Consider the following 16,186-nt stretch of genomic DNA (forward strand, 5'->3'; position numbering starts at 1 on the left):
AAATTTTTACTCTGTTACCGAGGCGTTTGTACGCACATGGCGGCAGTCAAAATATCAACACATAGCCATTATTGGATTCTGAAGACATTGAAGTTAACTCAAAACCAGACTCTTTTGGTCAGTGAGTAGTAACTCTACCAGTTCCTTGTATGAAGTTGGGCTTCAGATATAACATTCATATCCCATCTTATGGGGAGTTCTTGGTGCCTTTTTTGATCTAGAATTTCTAACTAGTGCGCGTTACATTTTGATGCTTTGAGTTCTTAACGATCCAAATAAAAGAATAAAATTGTTATTGCTTGGCTAAACACGTAGGGTAAGTCGTTACCAGACTATTACCAGTCGCCAATATGTATCATGTATTGATTACTTCCTGTTCCAACACAACAGACTTATAACCTCACGTATATGCACTTAAAACACCAATTACGAAGTGCAAAATCAGGCCAACTTACGTTGTTTTACCAGAATTAGGGTTGTAAAATAAAAATGGAATTTACATCACAACATTTTACGAATTGGAACATTTCTTGCCAATTTCATACCTAGAGGCTTTTTATTGAGAACAGGTAACCAATATAAAACGTCGAGAGAGAAAATGTTTCGGTTGGATACGTTAAAATTCGGCTTAAAAAAAGGTTTAAAAACCTGCAGGCCCAAAATTGGCAGGAGAAACATTGGCTGTGCATATATTTACTCAATCAAATCTCTCCTGCTTTTCACTGTTCTCTATTGGTGGCAATCTAATCGTAAGATTGCTCAACTTAATTTTGTCGAAATCTTCACTTCCTATACCCTTTAAATTTCTATTACTCTTGACATGATCTGAACGCTCTGCCCAATGCCTTTTTGCTTTGTGTCTTTCGAGCTTAGGTAGTCTTACGTCGTTGTTCTTAACAGGCCTACACTGTCTTTCAAATTTCTCCTCTAAATCGGATTTGCGTAATGGAGGAAAATTTTTCCTTTTTTCCTGCTGTCCTTCTGTTTGCCTCAATTCCATCTCCAAAGCTTTAACATCAGAGCTCACCAGGCGAAAATTTCGTTCCATTTCTTGACTCCAAATGTGAACTCGTTTCTCAAAACTTCTAGTAAGACCACGGTTTTTTATTTTGGCGAACTTGGCGGCAAAAACAATATGCCGATTTGGTCTCATCGACAAAATGTATTGATCCCTTTGGAGAGCTTCTTGTCGAAGTCTTTCGTGCTTTTCCTGTTTTGTTTCGTTTCCTTCGTCCAAAATAGTTGGAGAAATATTCAACGTAATTCTATCTACTTGCGCCCTCAATCTCTCCAATATCCTTTCAAAGTCGGCTTGTGTTGGCTTATAGAAAGTCCGAGCAGCTTCATTTTCCAAATTTTGCTCCATTTTGAGTTTAACAGTCGCCATTGAAACTCGCGAATATTTTGCGTGTATGTTTTTTTTCTCACGGTCGTCGTGTTCTAGCGAAGAGTGAGGATCATCGTTACGTTCATCGAACGCCGCGATCTTCTAAAATTCATTTTGGAGAGATAAAAGATCGGACGAAACGAACCTCGCTGACTCTGTTTACGTTAACTTCTCTCACCAGAATATAAGGGTTGACACGGCAACGCTAAAAAATCGGCAGGTGGATGCAAAGTTTTCAAACAATTTCAAAGTTCCTACGTTGAATAATTCAAAAACTGTTTGTTGAATGGTTGTTCTAAATAGTTACTTCATCCTAAATAGGCTACATCTATTGAAAAAAAGGACTTTGGAGCGAAACAATCCAAACTGAAGGGGAAATAATTGAAGTTGAAATGATCTCAGTGTGTATGAAAGTGAGACAATTTTCAAATTTACATACATCAGACTTAGTGAAGAAGCGACTCAAGTAAATTGGTTTTGGTTCTAGAATTGTCATTATCAATAATTGAAAGCAAACAAAAGAACTCTAACAGACAAAAGATAATGAAAAACAAGCGACACACATTGTATGCTATTCTTTTCCCGACAGATTTTCTATGAAATATTATCAAAATATTAAGCTAAATCTATCTGCACGATGTCTAAGTTTTCATGAAGTCATTTGATTCGTCCAGCTCTAATATTGGTTTTCTTAATGGTCATTGTATTTTAATACAAGATGGAAGCGCTGTTAAAACAACACTTCCATCTTCTAGTTAATTATCGAGCTTGAGACAAGAGCTTATTAATAATAGAAAAGGATAAATGGCTTTATTTAAAGGCGATAACCAACTTCGTTTGCATGTTGTGTGATAAATTTCCTCGTCAATAAATGAACGTCACCAACTGATTCGTTGGTTGAAACTTAATTGCCATGAAACAGAATCTGTCGCAAGAGGGGTTTTTAAGCAGTTGGCAAGAATCCATGATTTTGTCATTGAAAGGAGAAGATAGTCTCTCAGCAATTAGCATGGTTAACAAGGATTCATTTTGCCACCGATCAAAGATGTTATCCGGCTTCTCAGGAGGAAGTTTTATATAATGAGTCGTTTATCCAAACTTTGTCATGTTTTGTTAAGTTATTTTATCGCTGAATAAGAATTATATAAAATTAAATCAAATTATAACTCATCTGCAGCACTCTCCTCACGGGTCGCGAATCCCCAATAGGAGTCAGATGGTATCCAAGGTTTGAAAAAAAAAATACGAAAGAAGCGGGACGAGAGAGTGGGGGGGGGGGGGGGGAACCGTCCATCCGAAAGCTGACGGCGGAGGAGCATAGAGAGCTGAAGAGAACGCTAACTCTCGATGATAAGCAGGCTGAAAGATGAGTACGCCATGAATCGAAACGATCAGCCGGCGCGTAAAAGGAGTGATGTATTTCGAAGATTTTGAATGAAACTAAATTTACTACAGGCAGGAGCCCATTACTTGTGATAGGCTCCTGCTGCAGGTCAGTAGGAGCCAATTTTGAACTGAGGAGACACTATAGATAGCACAGATGTAGGTGTTTAATGATGGGCCGAGGGAGCATTCTTAAATAACCTTAATAATTCCTAACTGGTAAGTCTTGCTTTAATAATTTTTTTTTTTCAAAAAAGTGGAGAGGGGGGCTTCCCCCTTCTTCTACGGCCCTGTACTGAATCGTAGCAGGAGTGAATTGCGAGCGACATCAATTCAAAATACCTCACAAATAATCACTAAGTCAGACCTATTCATAATCGCACCTATATAGGCAGAGCAACACGAACTCTCGCTTTGATTGATATCCTAGTAAAATTAATGAATGAAATTTTAAAAATTGTTAAACACACATTCTTACTTGGAGCCATTAGTTTCATATCAACTTTATACAGAGTATTTATTAACCTCCTTTCAGGAACCACGTCGCGTGGTGAATGGTTTTGACATAAACACAAAAATATCTTGTCTCAATTCAAAATAAATTGTAAGCTTTCATACAAAAATATTAAAGAAAATCAGTTTTGTCTCATCAACTGTTAACTTCTTGACCGCAGCTTGCGATCCATAGAGTCAAATTCAAATCATGATAAATCTGCTTCTCACTATAGTTTATCATTTCCAAAACATGACAAAAGCATTGAAACTGACATTTCCTAGAATAGCTAGTACGAAACATTGTATGGCTTCTCTAAGTTTTGTATATCAAATAGACATCTTCAAAAATTGCGGGCCCTATTGCCATTTTTTTCACATTCACATAAACTAGCCTTTCTGGTATCGGCAACATGTTTAAAAACAGTATAATGTATTCTCAAAAGCGAGGCAAAGATAGCTTATTTGCATGTAAATTTAAGAGTAAAATTCATGCCCACCATTATGAAAGACGTATGAAAAATAGAAATTGTTGTTATCAAGTTGGTGTTGTTCTATTTTGGGGGTGGGGGTCAGTCGGGAGGGGGGAGGAGGGTGATTCGGTGATATCTGAGTCAGTGATTCTATTTGTGTTGCTCATGATTGACAGTTCAACCCAGCGGCTCCTAAACAAAAAGCTTCTGAAAATTTCCGTATATTTGCTAGTAAAAAAGGGATGAGAATACACCCTTTGTAGGGTGTTTGCTCGATATAACACCACATTCTCTCGAAAATCTAAACAGGAAATCATAGCGGTCATCAGATCGCAAGAGGTGTTCAATGAGATGATTCGACAACACTTCCCTCCGTCTCTTTGAATCAGAACGACTCATTACGTAAGTTAAGGGTCAGTTAACTCTCAGAATAGCGTAAAACTCTCTGAAAAACTTGCATTTAAAGTTCCGTGAGGCGAACGATTCATGCTCCCTGCTAAACTCTCTGCGTCGATGGACGCTGTGTCATAGTCTGAGGTCTCTAAACTTGTACTCGACAGGAGTCTGCCTGTCCTCGTTCTGGTATGACTCGGCTCAGTCTCCTCTATGATCAGCTCATTACCGTCAGGGTCAGTCACAATCCACCACCCATTTTCTTTTTGTACATGAGGCTGCTCGCCCAGATAAGGTAACACTGTATCAATGTCTTTAATTTTAAACTTTAACCGCACAAATTCCGACGGTTTGGGGCATATCTGCTGCAACTGTTTTAGGGAAAGCTGAACGTCAAAGCCGCTTTGAGAATAAATGGTAAAGAAACAAAATCCAGGCGATCCGCTGATGGCTTTTTTCCCGGTTAAAATCTCATAGAACGATCTCATCTGCATAAAGTTCCGCGTAAATATATGAAAACGCAAGTGTTCGTTCCCATAATGCACCGGGCAAACAGACCAGAGCGGAAGCCCGGGAAATGTCTGGTAAAAGTCTTGAAGCGCAGTAACTCGAGGTTTTGCGTCCGCAGGCAACTCTACCCTGTGGTGGAATTTCCAAGGAGGAAAATTGAGTCTGTTTTGGACATCAATGGCTGATAAGCGACCAAACGTCTCGTAAAGAAATAGAACAATGCTTATTGCCTGGCATTGTAAAATGCTGGAATCATTACTTTCATCTGTCCAGGAGTCCAATGTGGCATTGACATCGTTACTTTCATTGATTGAAATGAATTGAAATGTAGGGTCCATTCCTTCGAGAAACGGCAAATAAAGCCTTTTAAGGGAGTTGGCCTCCCCCCTTTTGACGTGTATTTGTAGAGTGCAATTATAAGGGTCAGGAGCCACTTGGAAATTCTCATCCTCTAAAATGTTTTCGTCGAAGCCCTCGTCGTTCGAGGCAAATCCCTCCTCCATATTGATCCAGTCTTTTCTTTTTATTGATGTTGTCTATTTCCCACGCCAACTTGAAACATGCCTCATTTGATAATTCTCCCGAGTAATCTGAAATTTAAAGAGAGCAATGGCATCAGAACACTTCTTCAAGAGAACTGATGTAGTTATCTGCATGTCCTTGGTAATAAGAAAAACCCAAAGTGCGACTAGAGCCAGCTGAAGTTACCAAAGTGAGCCAAAAATCAGTTGAAATACTTTGAAATTATGATCGTAATAACAGTGAAGTAGTTGTAATACATTACGCTTTGGTTTTCCCTTACTGTGCTTACGTCAAAGGAGAAAACTATTCGTTTTCGATCTCAACGATGTAACTGGCAGATTTCATTGTTAGGACAACTAAATTGGTGAAATAGCTGTAAAAGTTGAAGCAAAGATCCACTCTTAGAGTGTTATGCAATCGGCTTTCACATGATGCGACTAAAAATTATCGTTCTCACGTATCAGTTTACTTTATTAACTTTTATAGACAGGCACAATTGTTACCCACCCGTTTAAGGATCGTCCAAGTACTTTCAAAAGGGTAAGAAACAGCTCTTAATTATAAAATTGAGGGCTTGTGATACATGCGTTGTGAAATTTCAAAGCGAGCATTCTGTCTGGATACATTAATCCATTACAACTTATCCACCATGGTTACCGCTTCATGCACGCGTTCATTCAGTCGTTTTGGATGCGGACAGTAGTCGTGTAAAACTACTCTCTCTGTCTACAATACGTGTATTATGACGTTTCTATCGGAGGGTTAAAGCACTTTGGCTTGCTTTATTTTGGAATCATCACTGAACATGATTTAGTAATAAAAAGTTTTCTACATAACTAAAACAATGCATCGTCTCTTTTGACGTAAAGATTTAAAATAGATTGGAATAGTACATTTAAGGCCGGGTTTCATATACAGTTATTTCGCGACATGAAGAGCTTAAAACTACTTATCTAAGAGTCTCAGAATCTAAAACGGCCTTGGTTAATCAATTGTACTCTTTTCTAATATGTTTAAATGAATACAGGAACTGTTAATTACATTCTCCTTAATTCACACGTACAATTATCGGATTATTTGCGTTTGGCGTAGAATTCTATTGTGATAACGCATGTTCATTGTTTACAATGAACTGGTTCAATGAGTTTCGTCATGTCGTCCTTGAAACTCCAGTCTCTGATAAAAGCATTATTTCAAAATATTGGAATAGAGTTTCTTTTAAGTAGCTCAGTAAAATAATGATCGAGACTTACTTGAGTTCTTTGAGTGGCTACCTAAATCTTCGGAACTACTACGTAGTCATTGCTAAGAACCTCCTACACATCATCAAACGTAAAACAAGCTTTGCAAAACTCCTCAAATTCGGTCATAAGTGAGAGATTTACTTTAAAAAGCTTAAAGGTATTGCAATGCGAATGTCGCCGGTTGTATGATGATAAAGACATGAAGCTCAACAAAGTGACTTTCTTTGCATTTACGGAACGAGGAATTGGGAGCACAATTACCCCCAAAACCACAATTTTCAATTCGCACTCGGAGGATCTTATCAGTTTTCAGACGAATCGCAGCTTTGTTTCAGGAATAACTTGTTCTGATATCCGACGAAAAAATATGAAACTCAAGTCCAATGTGTGGTGAAGACCGAGATATGTCCAGATCGCAAAAAAGATAACTGCATTTGGTAACGACAACCGTCGAAATAAAGACTCGAGCGCTTTACCCCCGAAATGCTAAATGCACTTGATAGATTTTCACACTGTCTTATTGTTTACTACCTTACGACTACAATTTTTTATCAGTACCGATTTATCAGGAAATGGAGTTAAAAAAATATTTCCCTGCGTAGCAAGTTATATCACGCAATTCATAAAGTAACAAAAATCTGATGAAAATAAATGTGCCCTCTTTCGTTTGTTAGATTTCAGATCGATTTACAGCTGTGAGGCTTTCAGATATCTACTAAAAGCAGGTAACATCTTAATTCTTACAAAATTCTTAAATGCCGATTTAGTTGGTAAAGCAAATCTTAAAAGTAATTCCCGAAAAGCTTCTGCATAAAGGGCCGACGCAATAATTTATTCAGTTACATTTTAAACTGCGCTGAAAAAATCTGAAACTAGATGAGATGTTAAGATGAAAAAGCTAGAAAATCATATTCAAAACAGATTCTGCCTAACAGCTGTCACCTCACAGCACGTGGGAACGCCAACGAAATACTGTTTAGACTTGAGTGAAAAAAATAAATATAAAAACTGACAATACTTTGGTGAGTTTATGCCTTAAAAGACGACATAGCCACGACAATAAGGGTTGGCTAAAAATCAAAGCTTCAATGCTCTCAGTAAAGAGAGAAGAAAAACGCGATCTGAAAAAAAAATCGACATAGGGTATGGTTTCCTCTCAACGAAACCGCTATACACATCTTCGAGAATTGTAATCGCTTTGCAAAATTTATCAACATAAAAGGAGTTCAGTACATGGGTAAGTACATTCTAAAACAAATGAAGTACCTTGGTGCTTAAGATAAACTTGTAATTTTGTGTACTAGATCTAAACACGAGCGTACGAATAATTTCAAAGAAAACCATGTCTGTAGACGTTTGCCGCGAGACTAATTTAGTTTCGTGCGATTTATTTTGCCAATTTCCCCTTTCCTTGTGGATCACATCACAATCAACTCTAACACTTACCATGGTGTTGAAATATGGCAAGCAAAATCCTCAGTTCCTCTGAATGCTGATCAAGTTTTCGAACGTGGTTCCTGAATTTGACTTTACGCGAGTAGCGAAACGAAACGTTGCCAACTTTTGTACAATCGGCGTTATGCATTAATTAAAAAGAACGCCATTGCCTTAAATAGCCGATGAGAGATGTATTGTGATTATTATATTGTCTCTTCACTCGAAAACAATGCTCATTAAACTCCCTTTAAGTTTTTCCGTGCTGCATGATAAAAGCTTTTCAAGAACGAACAACCAATGAAATGCATAAATATATTTTAATCCTTATGGTAATGTAAAACATTGCAAACAAAGAATTGTTCAGCAGAAGGCATTCCCGCTGAATTAATAGCTAAGGGATTAAAAAAACATACTTTACATATGGACAACAAAGAAATTTTGAAAAGCTACGCAGGATATAAAATAAGTGTGTTTTTTCTTTTATCTTGAAAGTTCTTGATCGACGTCGGAAACCAATCAAACACCGCAAACGAAATGCAACTAAAAAAATTAATTCAAAATTATAAAGATTGTCAATCTTGAAAATGACATCTATTGGCATTAAACCGCTACAAGGTGCCTCTCCAGATTTACCATTTGAATAAAATTATTTGTTCGTCTATGAGTTCTTTTAATCTTTTCGGCGGAACTGGGCGCTGAAGCGTCAGAAGCCACCGGATTGTATCTTTGTAAGAAAAATTCACTCATACTATCAAACAAAAACATTCTTCAAGTTCATTTTGTTCGCCTTTCTATGACCGGAGGAAAGTTGCTATAAAAGTCTAATTGACACAGGAAGATTCCTAAATTAAGTTTTTTTTCAGTGTCTTCAGTACGAGTCCGCTAATATTCGAAATGAGGTATACGAGCATTTACGAAATGAAAAAGCTACTGAAATCGAAAGGGGTAACTGTTTGATGTAAAACTTTAGTTTTCAGTTTCGATCTTCGGTGACAACAAAGAATTTATTAAAATAAACTCACCGAATGTTTCTTGCGTCTTGTGCCAGAACTGGGTCCAAAACTGCGGTTTAGCTAGTCAACGGGTAATAAAGAAAGAAAAGGAAATTCGTGTTCCCATACAGAAGTATATACACGGGAAAAGTGTGACCACGCAATTGCGTCACCAAAAGATATATTGTACCACCTGTTGACGGCGGCAGTTGATGTTCAAGTGTTTATTTCCTGTAAACACAGACTTAAAACAGGTCGAAAGGCCGAGTGGGGGAAGAATCTAATTTTTTAGAATTAGCAATTTCTCTCAGTAAAGTTTGAGTTAAGGAACGATTGTACATTAGACAGGTTTGAGGTCTCCCGCCCTCGGGAACGGAAAGTTATATTGAAAACAGATAAATTAACGGAAAGTTAACCGAGACGCTGTTTAAGAGGCGTGTCGAGCACTCAAAATATCGAAAAATAAATATCGGAACCGCAAAGTAATCAATTAATATTTAAAATACTCTATGATTCAATTAGACAAATAAATTTGAACAATTTTGCAATTACTTAGTATAAAGGAGTGTTTAATAAACGAATATATTATGATACAATAAACAGGTACATTGGTTTTGTTTGGGCGTAGTTCAAAATCATTGTTCTGAGGAAAGAGGGATTTAATTTCAAAATGCTCGAAAAGGACATTGCAAAATTCTCTGGAATGCGTTCTCACAACAGAAAGTAAAGTTCTTCCGCTTTTAAAGAGAAATAATATCAGAAACAAAGTTCATATCGAAATCAGAAATAAAATTGTGTCATTGACGTGAAGACGACGCAAGAAATCGAGAGTTGTCATCGTGATTAAAACGAAATCACCTAAATTAATGTTCAAACTGTTTTATTATCAAAAAGAATGAAAAAAATTTCCGACAAGTGTTCGATTACGTGATAACTTTGTTAAATGAACAATTAGAAATCTGCCCGCCCGTGGGAATTCGTCAGCAATATTCTTTTGCATTTGTTCTAGATTGTACAGCACACCTCTGCGAAAGTGATACCTATATCAAGCTCTTTCCAAAACAAATGTACTACATACGCCTATACGTATATCTAAATATGACTAAACATTTCTTTCCCTGAGAAGCATTCCTAAAATTTCCGCTTTCTTTGATCATTTCTTTGATCTCCCAACCCCCTTGAGTGACGTAGCAGTTTTCTTCATGTTTGTCACTCTCCCGTGTTCCTCCTCCGCTATTTCCTTCCAAAATAAAAGTACTGGGCCGAGTTGCTTGAAGCACAATTATCTGCGGCTAATCCTGGATTAACCGCCATGGCATTTGGGTTTTTCAAGCAGTTATCCCAAGATCAAAGTTTTATCGCGTTTGGAACAACTCAGTCGGTCTTCTGGTTCGCAGATAACCCTGGTTGTGAGGTATATGAATTTAATGTCCAGAAAAGAAGGCAGAATAAAGAAAATTTGACTATATGAAAATATTTTTTTGACGTTTTTAGTATCAAAAAGGCTGGTATTCTAAATTCAGCTCTAAAAAGTTCTTACATAAGCCGTACGTAGCAGTGACTGCTAATTCTGGCTGGAAAATAAAAATTTTAAGGAGAATGGAGTTAATACCCTGTGTCAGTATCACCAGTTTGTTTTGATCGGAGCTAGAATTTTGTCCAGGTTAAATTTTTTTGAACAGGTGGCGTCGAACTCCCTACAAATAAGTGTGAAAACTCCTGGTAAGGATTCTCAAAAACACGCGCCATTTTAATGTAGTTTTGCAGAGGGCGGCAAGGACGTTGTGTGACAAATTTTTAGATGTTTTAGTTACCTTTCCGTATAGTATTGTCTCTTCCATCTCAATATGTGGTAATTCCGGCGTTTCAATTCATTGATGCATGAATAATCATGAGGAACAGAAATGTTGCCGTTCGAGACTGTTTTGACATACTTTCAAACTCAATTGACTTTCATTTACTGTAAGTTTAGATAAAAATGGTCACTTTTTTCAAAGAGGTGCCATATCGAAAACTAAGGTTTTGGAAGACTTCGAGTTTGATAACAATTTACATTCCCTAACATTGAAAACAAGGTTTACGATGTCAATCGGTCAACCTCAGAGTGTAAGGACCGTATTCCGTTCAGCAAATTCAGTTCTACCAATTAAAAACTTTTTCTGGGGTGAATTACAAACCCGCCTACAAAAAGTGTGTAAACAAGGTTGCGTGAGCAATCAAACTCATTTCAGCTGTTTAAGTGATTTAGATTTAATTGAAATATTTGTGTCTTGTTAAGACAAGGAATCTTTTTTCACCGTCTAACATATGTAAAGTAGTTTTTCACAGATGTCAGTTATCATGAAAAATTTTCAATGAATAGATGAATTTCCACAACGAGTTGTGACTTAGGGAAAGCGCTGCCTTCATCAAGAAAAAAACATGAGTCATGCGTATATTCTTACAATGTCCTGGCAACAGAACCATTTGAGAACGAAGTGCTTGAAAGCTAATTAAGACCGAAGGAAATCGTGCAGTAGATCAGGCATACCTGATTGAACATGTCAGTCGCTTTTTAGTTCGCCAAGTTTTCTCATTCAAGAAAATAAGACCTCTTCTCAGGTAATAGTAACAATAATAATAAAACTTATAATATTAATAATAACAAGTATAGGTAAGAACATGATTACGAGTGCAATCTGGTGTTAATAAGCAACTTTTTCAAAGACTACAAATTGCATGAGCCAGTAGGGCTTGTACAATTTGTAGTCTTTAAAAAAAATTTACAAGTTGCTTATTAACACCAAATTGCACTCGCAGCCATGCTGCTATTTGCTAATAATTTACAGGAAAAACGTATAACAGAGAGTCAAGACGGAAGAAATTTTTGCACTTCTGTTACAACTTTCCACTCATGTTACTACTTTGAATTCATGATACATGAAAAATTCACTTGTTTTCAGCCAATCAGACGCGCGTAATTTTTTCAAGTAAATTATAATTACAATAATAATACTAAATTCATTTCTCTAGCGCTCATATCCTGAGCTCACGGCAATATATGCAAAAGAATAAATATACTTTCTATAAGTATGGAAGTTTGATATATTACAAGTATCAAATCGCTCACAGACCGCATCAGGTTTAAATGATTTTCGCAAGGTAAGTAATAGGCTCAGGTGTTGATATAGCTATATCAGTTTTCTTAGCTTCGAGTTCAAACTTAATCACTCTGTAGCCAGCAAGATCAAATCAAGGTCGTCTATTCAGGAAACTTAAGTATTGACTTTCCGTTAACCTAGATAATAGATTTTTAAGATGGGTCAAAAGGGCTTTACCCTGAAAGATGATGTCCCCCACCATGCAAGTCGCCACTCATGAATCGATGAGAAGGTGTATCCATGCCACTGAACATAAAGAAAATATTCTCTTTTATCGAATAACCGCCATTAAAAACCACTTTCCCTGTTTCCATTCAGGTCGAGATGATTTCATTTGGAAGAAAAATACATCATTCTTAGCACAGAAAAGGAAGAAGGTTTTAAAAGCACTCTGTATTTACAAGCCTAGATGGAATAAGATACGGGAACCGGGCCAACCCATTTCACGGCCATCACAACAGGTTTTCCTTTTTCTGAGTAATATCAATTATTAATAAAAGTGGAATTTGAACTCAACTACATCTTGCAAAATAAATCGAATGATCCGACAGTGAAGAGGGCTTTACCTTATCGGTTAACAGGTCAACATAAAAACATTCGCCAAGATTGTGCATAGGAGATGAAACACTAAATTCTTATAACTGAAATGCAAGAAATAGTATGGTGATCAGTGAAGAGGACTTGCATCCACGTCTTCGGTGAAATTATTATCTATGCAACACGACACCTAAGATACAAAATGACCAGATTACATCTTTTGTTGCTGTGTAAATTGTCTGGAGTTAAGTTAATATGAATTGTTTTCATGACCTTTGAACCACGGTGCTTTCGACATTGTCCAGAAGGTGATAAGGCTTTGAGAACATTTTCTGTGACCAGGCTATCTTCTGAATAGCCCGTCAGTGCCTCATACAACTGGCCATCTTGAAGTCTCTCTTTCGTGACATTCAAAAACTTTCGCTATGCTGATACTTATCCGCTAGGCGCGGATTGAAACAAAACAATCCATCCGCTAGTTGTTGTTCACAAACCAACACTGCGGCCGCTTTTAATAAAATTGGATTTATTGTCCGTCGAGTAGGCTTATAGCCCTTATAAAGATCAAGACGCCCTCACATGCTAATACGTATCCGTTCCGTTAAGCACAGATTAAAAAATATAAAGTGAAGCCACTCAGCCACTCAGCCACTCAATTTATTTGCGAGTTTATGATTACAGGACCATTAAGGAGACCAACGCAGCAGCCACTCCACGAATTGGATTTAAAGTCATTTGAGGGCGCTTACGTAGAAAAAGACGCCCTCGCGTAATATTTGTCACAACTAACCTGTGTTTGGTTTGTATTTGCTCCTTCCTGACAAAAGGTGTCTTTGTTGCAAACCATCTATACATTACATTACTTCAGTGAAGGTTTAAGAAAGCTGCAGACAAAAATGCCTGGAGGGCAACCCTACATCTGTGCAGGTTATCACATTTTAATGAAATTCGCGTTGTAAAATGTCTCCATAGAGGATTATATAAATTTATTTAAGCGTTGTTTCCGTTCTAAGTAGCACACCTATATACGTATATTGGTGCTTCAGTGCCCAGCATCTCATCGAACAAGAAGATTCTTATGCTCAGGGTCAAAATTAAATTTTAACGAGGGCCATATTTGCGCGATGCCTCTTTACTTAGCCGCAATATCTCATTAATTTTGATCATAATCTACTTACCTTAATTCGGTTCAACCACACATGAATTAGTGAGTCCTGTCCAACTTGTAATTTGAAGCATGAGTCCGGTCGTTGAAAGAAACTACTGAGAGGAAAAGGACACCCACCACATGCGCAGTCGTTGCTTAACGACATTTCGTCATTTCCGGCGATTTTCAGCATATTTGCTTCCGAAATCTCTTACAACAGGACATTAGGAATATGTTATTCCGTATCCTCATCCCTCCCCATAGATCTAACATTGCCATAAAATGTAACCTTATTTTATATGAGATCAAGGTTTTTTTACCTGAATATCTTACCCATTGCAAACTCATTGGTGTGCATGATACGCGGGGACTGGCTAGACCATGGTAAAAATTATTTCGGAATGGCCGACGTTCCAGGTGAGGGCTCCACAATGGCAAATATTAGACCTTTAACCTAACGTCTCTGTACCAAATAAAACCACTTGAATTTGAATTGAGTGATTATCATCAACTTAACGTTTGGTGTCAGGCTGAAGCTATGGGCATGATTTCCGATTTTCACGGATAAGCACATGGTCTAACCTTGGTTTTCCAAGAAACGCGCGCAAACTTAGCAAAGGGATGAAAGGAAAGCCAAGATGTGCCAAGCAACTTGACTTGGCTTAGAAATGAGAAGTTTTGTGGAAGTATCCAAAAAGCATTTTTTACCGTGAATTCGTTGTAGACTTGACACATACGATACCCGCAATTACCTAGATTCCCCCTTGGTGCGCTAAAGTTCTTTTCTCGCACGTTTGCGTGGAGCGCCCAAAAAGAGCCATGTGTTCAAAGAAAAAATAACTACAGTTTACCCTTGCATTTGAGAAAATTGACCTGGTATATACCGTTTGGCTTTAGATATAAGCTTTTTTCCGAATAATCTTACTTTTTTGGTTATTTTCTTAATTAAAGAGAGTGTAAGGCTAATACTGTGGTTAAACAACTACCTGTAACTCTTATGCTCAGAGGAAATGAGAATTTAGGCGAGTTAAATGAGCTTTTAAAAGCTAGAAAAGGACATACTTCAAGTAAGTTGTTGAAGAAGACGATCACCCGGACACACAGAGCACTTAATTCGATAGTATTTGAGACATAACAAGAAAGGGTCTGACTAACTCAGTATTACATAAAGACGTTAACCCTTCAACCTTTAGCTATGAGTGACTTGCTTCTAATTTCTTCTCACAGTATCGCCCTTGAATCAAATGTAAAGGCCGTGAGAGTTAAAGAAATGATCACCGATTTAAGAAGCTCCTGATTGTCAAACGAATTCTCGTAGCCATTACAACAGGAAATGTAGAGAGATCAATGAGGAGGGTAATGTTGGGGTGTAAAGAGTGAAACTAAAAGTCAATAGGAGCAGTTTAACTGAATCGTGTTCGATAAAACGTTTAATAATTTATCTTTGACAAACAGGATTAGTTTATTAATTATCTACAACAGAACGTTATCATCAATGTCCACACTCGCAGCCCACAGTAATTTTATAGTCATGCCACTCCCAAAAGTCCTCGAATCTTGGCGTCCCTGTGCTGGAGATCACCCGTAAACACTGGCCTTCCTTCTTCTTCAGTACTTTGATTGTGTAAAGCTTCGGCCGACATCTGAAGTGATCGAACCAACACTTATCAGTTGAACACGTGACTGACCTCACGTGACGAGGGAAATATTTTGGGCCCAAGTTTTTCCAAACTTTACTCGTCTGGCACGTCCAGGGGGCTGGGTCGGTTATCTCCTCCACGGTGAGTGAATTGGATCTTTTGGTAATGTTACGTTTGGTCACGTGATATTGATTTTGTGGTGGTAAGTGGTTTTGAAGATCCGTGGAGTCCATAGCCATGTATCGGTCATTGTAAGCGGTGCCGAGCCGCTGTCTGAGTAAATCACGTTTGACGGGCTGGCAGTCTTTATCGGGAGTTTTTTTGAGAGGGGAAAACACAGTTGCGCCAGCGGCTGATTCAAATGTCACCATAATCAGGCCTATTGTCAAAAACGGCCATAGCTGCAAATAGAGGAAGGAATATGAGTGATGCTAAGAGATCGATCAACTCGATTATGGTGATGTAGGTGGTTTGTTATAGACCGCCACTTTGCATCTACGCAAGGAATTTCTTGCGATATATAGAGTATGACAAAGCAAATAAACAGAACAGCTTTAGATAAACAGTCTTAACAAGCAACGAAAACACGTCTTCTTAATCGATTCTATATATTATTACACCGAACGTGGCGGTAAGTTACATAATCCAAATTTGTGACTAAACCTCAAAATAGAACATCACTAATGCACTGTCATATCGACGTTTACTTTTCACCGCCCAGAAAAAGGCAACATTTTAATAAAAAATTATTAATCTTCGAGTAACGTCCATAGATTGTGGCTGTATCCATAAAAAAAAAATTTGTAAGATGCGAAATAAATTCTCATCGTTGCGGCCAAAGTGACGAACACCGGTGTCCTCGTTATTTTTAGAAAGGTTTTACATTGCT

The 16,186-nt window shown here is 37.6% G+C and overlaps 3 protein-coding genes across 11 annotated transcripts in view; all 3 read right to left on the bottom strand.

Moving 5' to 3' along the window:
• Positions 1-234: 234 nt before the first annotated feature.
• On the bottom strand, positions 235-1,796 carry LOC149039003 (uncharacterized). Its single transcript, XM_089183607.1, has one exon. The coding sequence runs from the start codon at positions 1,385-1,387 to the stop codon at positions 698-700; it is 690 nt and encodes a 229-aa protein (XP_089039733.1). The 5' UTR covers positions 1,388-1,796; the 3' UTR covers positions 235-697.
• Positions 1,797-3,261: 1,465 nt separating this feature from the next.
• On the bottom strand, positions 3,262-13,750 carry LOC113671779 (protein FAM124A). Of its 4 annotated transcripts, none has more exons than XM_089183634.1 (2): positions 13,689-13,750; positions 3,262-5,228 (listed from the first exon to the last, which is right to left on the bottom strand). In XM_089183634.1, exon 2 carries the CDS (start codon positions 5,139-5,141, stop codon positions 4,161-4,163), a length of 981 nt encoding a protein of 326 aa, XP_089039760.1. In that variant the 5' UTR covers positions 5,142-5,228; positions 13,689-13,750; the 3' UTR covers positions 3,262-4,160. The 4 variants fall into 4 exon arrangements, with proteins under 4 accessions (XP_089039760.1, XP_089039759.1, XP_027043832.2 ...); XM_089183633.1 differs by lacking the exon at positions 13,689-13,750 and adding an exon at positions 8,864-8,983; XM_027188031.2 differs by lacking the exon at positions 13,689-13,750 and adding an exon at positions 7,851-8,123.
• Positions 13,751-15,055: 1,305 nt separating this feature from the next.
• LOC113671740 (protein trunk) overlaps positions 15,056-16,186 on the bottom strand; it is a 32,766-nt gene continuing 31,635 nt past the window's right edge. For all 6 annotated transcript variants that reach the window (XM_089184185.1, XM_027187992.2, XM_027187993.2 and 3 more), the window contains one exon: positions 15,056-15,698. In XM_089184185.1, the coding sequence (XP_089040311.1) occupies positions 15,150-15,698 (549 nt within the window). In that variant the 3' untranslated portion in view covers positions 15,056-15,149. The remainder of the gene's footprint in view (positions 15,699-16,186) is intronic.

The sequence above is a fragment of the Pocillopora damicornis genome, chromosome 10 (assembly GCF_964200805.1).
Source record: "Pocillopora damicornis chromosome 10, jaPocDami1.2, whole genome shotgun sequence".
In the NCBI taxonomy this organism is placed as follows: domain Eukaryota; kingdom Metazoa; phylum Cnidaria; class Anthozoa; order Scleractinia; family Pocilloporidae; genus Pocillopora; species Pocillopora damicornis.

Bases quoted from the DNA above. Each gene is read 5' to 3' on its own strand.
- LOC149039003 (XM_089183607.1), bottom strand. From the start codon at position 1,387: ATGGCGACTGTTAAACTCAAAATGGAGCAAAATTTGGAAAATGAAGCT.
- LOC113671779 (XM_089183634.1), bottom strand. From the start codon at position 5,141: ATGGAGGAGGGATTTGCCTCGAACGACGAGGGCTTCGACGAAAACATT.